We start from the raw sequence: 8,210 nt of genomic DNA, 5'->3' as shown, positions 1-8,210 counted from the left end.
ATATGTACTGTAGGTGCACACATACATGGGATTTGTTCTCTGCATTTAACCATTTAACTGTTTAACTGACACTTGCCAACACTTGGAGTGGTGGGCAGCCATGCCAGTGTATGGAAAGCAGTTTGGGGGGGGTGCTCAAGGCACCTCGGCCATGGACATATTGGTGAGCTTATCAGTGACCCCACAGTCTCAAAGCTGCTTCTCTAACCGCTAGGCCACATCTCCCTGTGAGGGAGCTGCACTCACTCCCTCACCTGTCAGGTCAGCCCTTTATTTCTTTATTTGAATATTTACTGTACAGTCACAATATTTATTATTATTATTATTATTATTATTATTATTCTTTTCTGGGTGTTGGGTATTTGGGGTTTATTCACTGCTTTCTATATAATTCGTGTACATGTATGTCTGACAGTGCTGTATGCGATGGAGATGTAAATTTCCCTGCGTGAACCTCCCAAAGGGATCAGTAAAGTTGTCTAAATATCTATCTATCTATCTATCTATCTATCTATCTATCTACTTTTCTTTTGTATATTTCTGTGTTAACTAAATATGGATCCGTTTAGTTTAATACATTGATTTAAGTTAAAATATTTTCTCCAGGGTTTGTTTCCTCGGTGTTTTTGATTTTAACCATTTTCTCTTTTGGAGGTGTTCCTGTCGCGCGCGCGCTTGAACGCCACATAGTCACCAGGTGCTTCCAATCCAGACTACACCATCTAGTATTTAGAGGGGGGGAGAATGGGATTGCTTTCTTTTGTATTTTCTTTTTGTTAAGCCTAATATTAATTTAAGATTAAAATATTTGCTTTGAAGTTATTGTATTTAAAAGGGTTTCATTTGAAAACCTGTTTACATTTGTTGTTTCTAGGTTTGGTTGTTTCCATTTCTACCTTTGTTTCTTTAAAGATGGTTTAGTCCAAATGCACTTAAGATCATGTGTTAAATCATTCCGGCTCTCTTTTTGTTTTGTGTGGACTCCGAACCAGATAGCATTAACATCTGCTGCCAGGTTATATTTTCTGTTGATATTGAAACGATCAGAGCTCTGAGTTCTGCTGTTTGGTCATCATTTTTGGAAAATTTCATGCTTCTTCAGAAGGCTGCTCTCATTCTGGGTGGGGGTAAAAACATCAATCCCTAACACTCCCCTAAAAAAGACCACTCCAGTTGTGACTATTGGGGAGCTGTTGGGGGTTCTTGAGCAAGACACTGAACCCCCAGTTGCTCCCAGTGCAGTGGCAATGGTTTGTGAATGTGTGTGTGCTTGTGTGAGCGAATGAGTAGATGTGTCTGTGACTGTAAAGCGCTTTGAGTACCAATAGGCAGAAAAGCGCTGTATAAAACCAAGGCCATTTACTATTAAAAACAAAAGTGTAATCATGTGGAAATCATGTAGATTCTAGTAATTCATTGTTCCTTTGTTCCTTTGTACATTGCATTGGATATGCCCAATCCAGACCCCAATCTATCAAGACTGCCAAATCCAATTTACCAGTGGTTTGAATGCGAGCTATGGTTAATAATCCCAACGACGACTGTACTTTCTGAGAAGGCTGAGGAAATTTGGCATGTCAACCAAAATCCTCAGTAGATTTTACAGAAATACAGTTGACAGTGTCTTTTTAATTTGCTTTTGCCATTATAAATGATATATAATTAAAATTAAACATTGATATTGAGAACTGCTTGGAGATTTATTTTTAGGTAGTTTTATTTTGTTGTCCTGAAAGTCTAACACCTGCCTCCATCACTGAATCTCTATCATTGGAATGGTTAAAAAAATCCAGGGTAAACTATCAATACATGTACTGTATATACTGTATTCTACATGGTACAAATGTTATATCATTTGAGCAATTTTAATGTTTTGTTACATTTTCTTTTTTGAAATCCAGCCATCTGCTGGCATCAGGATAATCCAGATTTTAGGGATCGCAAGTATTAGTTTTGAAAAAGTTTTGAACATGATAGTTTGATCCAGATCGATGGGGTGACGTCATCCAATTTCAGAATCTCTTTCCTTTCTTTTTGAAAAACACATTTTTAAGATTTGATCCAAACTGACTGGTGAAATCTGATCATATCAGATCAGGCATAACATTATGACCACCTCCTTCCTTGTACTTCCAAAACAGTTGTCATCAGAGAATGGACATGGGCCTTCTGATGGTGTCCTGTGGTGTCCGAAAACAGAATGTTGTTAGTGGGGGGCTTTGGATCCTATGGGTTGAGGGGAGGGGCCTCTGTGGATCATCCCACAGATACTTGATCAGTTTGGGATCTAGTGAATTTGGAGGCCAGGTCAACACCTTCTGCTGTTTTTCGTGTTTGTTTGAGTTGTTCCTAAATCGTTTTTGTGTGTGTGTCTGTGTCAGGCTGCATCCTGCTGGGGATGGCTGCTGCCATCAAGGAGTGTCATTGCTATGGGGTGGAGGTGCCTGGTCTGGTCTAGCTGGGTGGTACATGTCTAAGTAACATCCACTCGAATTCCAGGTCCAAACATTTCTCATTCACTTCTCCTGTCAGTGGTTTTAATGTTGTGGCTGATCGGTGAATTACTCCTCAACTATTGGGCCCTTTTCTACTGTAATAATTATGTCTTCTCTGCTTTATGCTGTAGCATCCAGCAGGGTGTGCTGTATTCAAGGACTGACTCTCCATCCTGAAAAAAAGAAAAACTGTTTCAGATCAAGCAGAGGAAAGAAGAGCCTGGCTGGGTGCTGCTGTCCGTGGTACTGAAACCAACCAGCAGCCCACCCTGTAACCACAGCGGTTAAGGCTGTGCTCAGATTGTGCTATAGACATTTCTCTTTCACATGACTTTAACAGTGATCGCTCTGTTATTGTTGTTTATCAATCAACAAGCAAAACAAGAATGCTAGCACGTTTCAAACTCTCTTCCTTCCTAACAGGAGAACTGCTAAAACGATTAAATGTGTTTGTATCAGAGCAGGCTAAATAACATCATAACTGACTTTATTACAGAAACTATTTCTTGGTGATTATTCAATTATGGCTCATGATTCCTTTTCCTGAATTTGCCGCTGTTACAAAAGCAAATTGAATTTCGGTTTACAAACAAAAACTTTATGTTTCAAATACAATTTTTTTATGAACAGAGTTGCAAACAGAATAATACATTTACATTATTTTCTAAAAATAGATCTTTAAATAGTCTCTCCAACAATAGCTTAATATACATATTTGACAAATCTTTGAGCAGTCATAGATGAATACCTTGGAGTTCCCAGACAACTGCGAATATCTGAGTCTTCACAAAGCGTACTCAACAAGTGTAGACCGGAAGGGCATATGGACAATATGAACTACAAAATTACATGCCTACCCAGTAATGTATCACAGGATGAGATCTGCTTCCCGTAGTGTTAGTGTTAAAAGTCAGATTTGCTGCATCTCTGCCTATCAGGGTCTTAAGTCTGGGGTAACAGATGTATACAAAAGAAAGACCATGCAAAGGAGAGCTATAAAATAAACTCTTATTATTCAAGAATAAAAATAATTACTATTTAATATGATGCATAGCTGTTACTTAATACAGTAGTTGAAAAAAGCCTGAGTCTTGTTTTAACAAGATACTTCTGACCTGAAAACCCGAAACAGTGAAAAACAAATAAACCTTTAAATAAAACATCTGATGAAAACATGAAGATGTATAAATGAGCCACGTGAAACAGTTTGAGACAATCGACGTATGAAACCAGACTTGGAAAACAACCAGATAAGGAGACAGGGTGGCCATTGTAGCACCGTGCATCTGTCCTGCATCAGTAAATGACAAATTGTGCACACGCCGCAACGCAAGTGCTGTGTCCTCATCTTCATTCCCTGCCGTTCAATAGTTCAAACTACAGTACAGTCCAACAGCGTGCACATCGCCGCGCAGCATTCAGCAGATGCATATAACATCATCATCCACACTGTAGTGAACTTTATAAACTGTCCAGATAAATAATGGTTTGTAAATTAGTTCTGATATACAGAATAGGGTCTAAAAAGAAGAATAAAGCATTCACTGCAGTGATGATTCCAACAGTAAACTGTGTAAAGTTAATTTATTTCCTTCCTAATGTGACTTAAATGTATAAATACCTATGTACATATAGAGCTTCACATCTCTCCTTGTTCAATCATGAGTGTTCTTCGTGCTATTCTTCATTCCTCCTCTTCCTCTTACGTTGCCATCAGGTGCTCACTTTAAGCTTCTCTCTTACGCAGAAAACTCTCAGAAGGTGTCTAAAGATGTGTCCACATCTCTTCTAAGTGTATCCGTGAGCATAAACGCATAAACAGATCGCAGCAAATGCATAACAAAGGAGTGACGGGACCTGACTGCTTTACTTCACTGCTTATTTTTTGATATAATAAAATCTAGTTCTGTGTCACGCTCCTTGCTTTTGATCTCAGGGGTGTTCTGAGGGAAAAAGAAATATATTAAAACATACTGCATGTTCAAAAACATTTCGTATTTCTGTATTTCAGATTTTCTGTCACATCTAAGCTGAATGTAAATCTTCTCGAAACAATGATATTATCTCTCTTGTCTTTTCCGCTCTCTGGTCCTTGCACAATTTGAAATGTGCAACTAAAGAAGTTTGTTGAAGTACAGCAAGTACAGGCAAGTTGAAAATATATTTACACAATAAAACTGACTGTCTCTGGCGTTCACTTGATCGCTTTCCCCTGACTACAAAAAAAGTTGTGCTCTGTACTTTGGTTATCCTGAATACAGGTAAGTCACCGGTCATTTCTCTACGGCCGCTGTTGATGTCACTGTTCGACACCCCAGGGGTGGAAGTGTCCAGCGTCCAGCAGTACTTTCCCCAGCCACTGCAGAAGCCAAGGGTACCAGTGCAGTCCGTCACTCTGCGCTTCTGAAGGCCCTGTCAGGCTGTAGAAGAATCTCAGCGGGGCCAGGACCCAGTGGGACAAATAGTGACTGTCCACAGTGGCGTAGCAGGATGCCAGCACACCGTTCACCACTATAGACCCGTGCTGGGTGAGTGGGGCGTACAACCCAGTGTTCCTCTGCTCCTCCACAAAGGTCACCACTGAAAGTCTTGCCTGTGATCTCATTTTCCCAGCCGACGTTAACACGCACTGTCCCGGCTGGACTTCGCTGGCAAAAACTGTCCTTAGACCTGCTCTCCAGCCAGGCCTGCCCTTCCACAAGGGACCCAATAGCGTCTCCTCTGCTGTTTCTTTCGACACAGGCTCACTCAGCCCGGCAGAGCAGTTTGTAGCAAAGATCAGGTGAGCCGCTGTGAGGGTAATATTAACTCCTGCGTCTGTCCCAATAGTGTAGAAGATCTTTGTGGCGGCAGGCTGGCGGTCCAGGAAGGATAAGACTGGGCTGTACAGGAGAGGACCACGACCATCTGTTGTCGAGGAAGCCAAGACACGGTCGCCAGGGAGAAGGTCACGCATCTGTTTAGTGGCCCCGCCTTCGAGGGTAACCTGAGCATCACCTGGGAAACAACCACCAGTTTTGGCTGCCACAGAATGTTCTGCAAAAGCGAAAGAAGGAGAACAAGAGGATTTTACTTAATTTCATTTGGTGCGGTTTTAAATTTTCTTGCATGTTTCACTTTGTTGGTGAGGCAAGGATGAAAAGACGAAACGCAAACAAAGCCTTAATCATCTCAGGAGTGATTCAGCATTTGGCCCTCTACTGCTACTGCCACTGCATCTGCGCGCTATTCTAGGTCACTGAGGGAGCTATAAAGCAGGTGAGACTTTGACACGGACTCAAGAGCAACTTTATCTTAGTGGATGAGTGATGGGTTGTTAACATATGTGTATAATATGACTCAGGTTCAAACTTTGTCTTGCCGCTGTCCTTGGGCTTGAACTCATAAACACACGCAGACAGAAAATTATAAAAAACAAAGCTTTGATTACAGTTTTATTGATTTTACTATTGCTTTGCTATTACTTGTGAGAAGACAGCGTGCTTTAACAAAAGCTAATGCAAAACTCTCCTTAAACCTAAACGGTATGAGGAGACCAATTAATCTTACCTGAAATCAAGTACAGTTTTCAAAATTTCTTTTGTTGAGGGTTGATTTTTTTTTTTTATACAGAGCTGTATAAATAGATATGTCTCACGAGGCATCTGTCAATCCAGATTTTGTTACGTCACTACGACAGATGTAAATAAAACCTGCTTGGTTAAGTTCTTTTTGGATGTTTGGCTCTTCCATTTAGACTACCAAAATTGCCGCAGGCCATGCATTTGATCTTGTTTGAGGGATTTCTAAATCAGCTTAGGCCCTTTAAGACGCGGTGAGGCGAGGTAGCAAGAAGGTGTAGTCAGCGAGGGCTAATGGATAACCAGCTGATTGTATCACAGCAGTCAGAGCACGGCCTGGGGTCACAGAGACAGGAAAGTACACAGACTCAGGTTCTGATATTGTTTGGATTACAGCCGAGTTTGTGCTTGAAACTGAGTCACATGACCACTCGAGAGGGACCCGTGAGAGCTGAGACACTCAAAAGAGATTAACCACCAACAATAAATTCTTCCGTAGTAAAAAATCGAAATATCTGGCACAATAGAAATTAATATTTTCTATTACTTATTGTGACCCAGTCAGTTTGAAATAGAAAATAATCAGTTCAAATGTGTGTGTGTGTGTGTGTGTTTGTGTGGGAGGGTTGTCTTAAGGCGGCCAAATATTTGTCCAAGGTGTGTGTGTCTGTGAGCCTGAAGGCTGCAGAGAAGGAGGGCTGTGACCAGGAGGAGGTGATAAGACTCAGATAAGAAATCTTAAAAGAAACTTACTGAAGGAAAAGCAACAGCAAAACAAAGAGAGAGTTAATCATCTCACAGCCTACTAACCCCGGCAGACGGCTAGAATGCAGTTTGGCATCAAATAACTGGTGGTACCAGACATGGGTGAATGGATTTCTATAATGTCTCGAAAGTTGGAATATCTGAGGCTGGAATGCCGTCAACTATTGCTGACCGTGTCCGATAAAGAGGGTTGGAAAAATGTAACCTAATATTGACGATAACGTTGGAAGAAATGCCACAGAAATGCAGACAGGAAAGTCAGATGCAACTTTAAATATACAGTGCATATATGTTTCTTTATACATTTCATTAATAGGACACTATGCATATAAGTGTGTTATTGTGCATGTAGTATTTGAAATGATACTGCCATGCCGCTAGATATAGCATAGCCTGGATCCTGGATCCATGCCATCTGCACATCATAAGATGACACCAGTCTTTGAGACTGATGAGATTTGACCAAGAAGTGAGACTAAATGCAGCGAAGAGCACAGGTGCACACTCTGCTTTGATTGGCTCCCAGTAGGCCATACACACAAACACACACACACACACCGACGGATGATGGTGATGATACAGGCACTGGAAGGCGAGGTAAACCATCAGTGACAAACAAAGGGTCTAGCATCAGCCTCATTAGTAGTAATCACAGCTGGCTACAAATGCAAAAAAAATTCAAAGACACGTTCGGGTAAAGCTCTCATACGTTGCAGCTCGTACCCGTCTCTTACCTGACTTGACGCTGCAGTGAATGTGGGCTTTGGACTCGTAGTAGACCCAGTCAAACCCAGCTTCTACAGCCAAGCGAGCCAACATGGCATACTTATCTCTGTCCCTGTGGAGAGGATGAAACATGTTCTTAACTTCCAGTGTGATTCAGAATCAAAATCTAGCTACATGGATAGCTTGCTGACGGTTTGGTTGACTCATCACAGTACTGATAAGTTGATTGACTGGCTCGTCAACTTAAATGTCTGGCCAGCATCTGGCCTGTTTACACCACACAACGTAGGCTACTGCATGTCTACCTGTCTGACGTGGTGATGTCCACAGCTCGGCCCTCATAGTGCAGGGAGTCCTCTGAATGATGACCATCTTCGTCCCAGCCCTCGGTCACTCTCAGCTTCACGCCCGGCCACATGTTCATCACAGAGATGGCCAGAGAGTTTAACTTGTCTTTACAACGCTAAGGGAGAGAGAGAAAGAGAAAGAAATGCAAGAATCTTAGAAACAAATAATCGAAAAATCAGTTAGTCCCAGTAGGTCTAGGTGGTCAGAAAATAGGCTGGGGTGAAAAAAAATAAAATAAATACTGTGAGACCAATTGAATGTGATGAGTTCGAAGAATTATTACATTCACATGACCAAAAGACAGAAACAAATAAAA

General features: G+C 41.3%; 1 protein-coding gene across 1 annotated transcript; it reads right to left on the bottom strand.

The window, feature by feature from the left end:
* Nucleotides 1–2,547: 2,547 nt before the first annotated feature.
* LOC311488276 (indian hedgehog B protein-like) lies at nucleotides 2,548–8,155 on the bottom strand. Its single transcript, XM_084544889.1, has 3 exons — nucleotides 7,852–8,155; nucleotides 7,555–7,658; nucleotides 2,548–5,531 (listed from the first exon to the last, which is right to left on the bottom strand). The coding sequence occupies exons 1-3, from the start codon at nucleotides 7,968–7,970 to the stop codon at nucleotides 4,795–4,797; spliced, it is 960 nt and encodes a 319-aa protein (XP_084401015.1). The 5' UTR covers nucleotides 7,971–8,155; the 3' UTR covers nucleotides 2,548–4,794.
* Nucleotides 8,156–8,210: the final 55 nt, after the last annotated feature.

Source organism: Chelon labrosus (assembly GCF_963514085.1).
Source record: "Chelon labrosus genome assembly, chromosome: 5".
NCBI lineage: Eukaryota > Metazoa > Chordata > Actinopteri > Mugiliformes > Mugilidae > Chelon > Chelon labrosus.
This window is presented reverse-complemented; position numbering and strand designations above follow the sequence as displayed.

Excerpts from the sequence above, each read along its gene's own strand:
- LOC311488276 (XM_084544889.1), bottom strand. The coding sequence starts at position 7,970 with ATGAACATGTGGCCGGGCGTGAAGCTGAGAGTGACCGAGGGCTGGGAC. Across the intron at positions 7,659-7,851 it reads GACATCACCACGTCAGACAG|GGACAGAGATAAGTATGCCA; the intron begins GTAGACATGCAG and ends TCCTCTCCACAG. Across the intron at positions 5,532-7,554 it reads TCACTGCAGCGTCAAGTCAG|AACATTCTGTGGCAGCCAAA; the intron begins GTAAGAGACGGG and ends TCGCTTTTGCAG.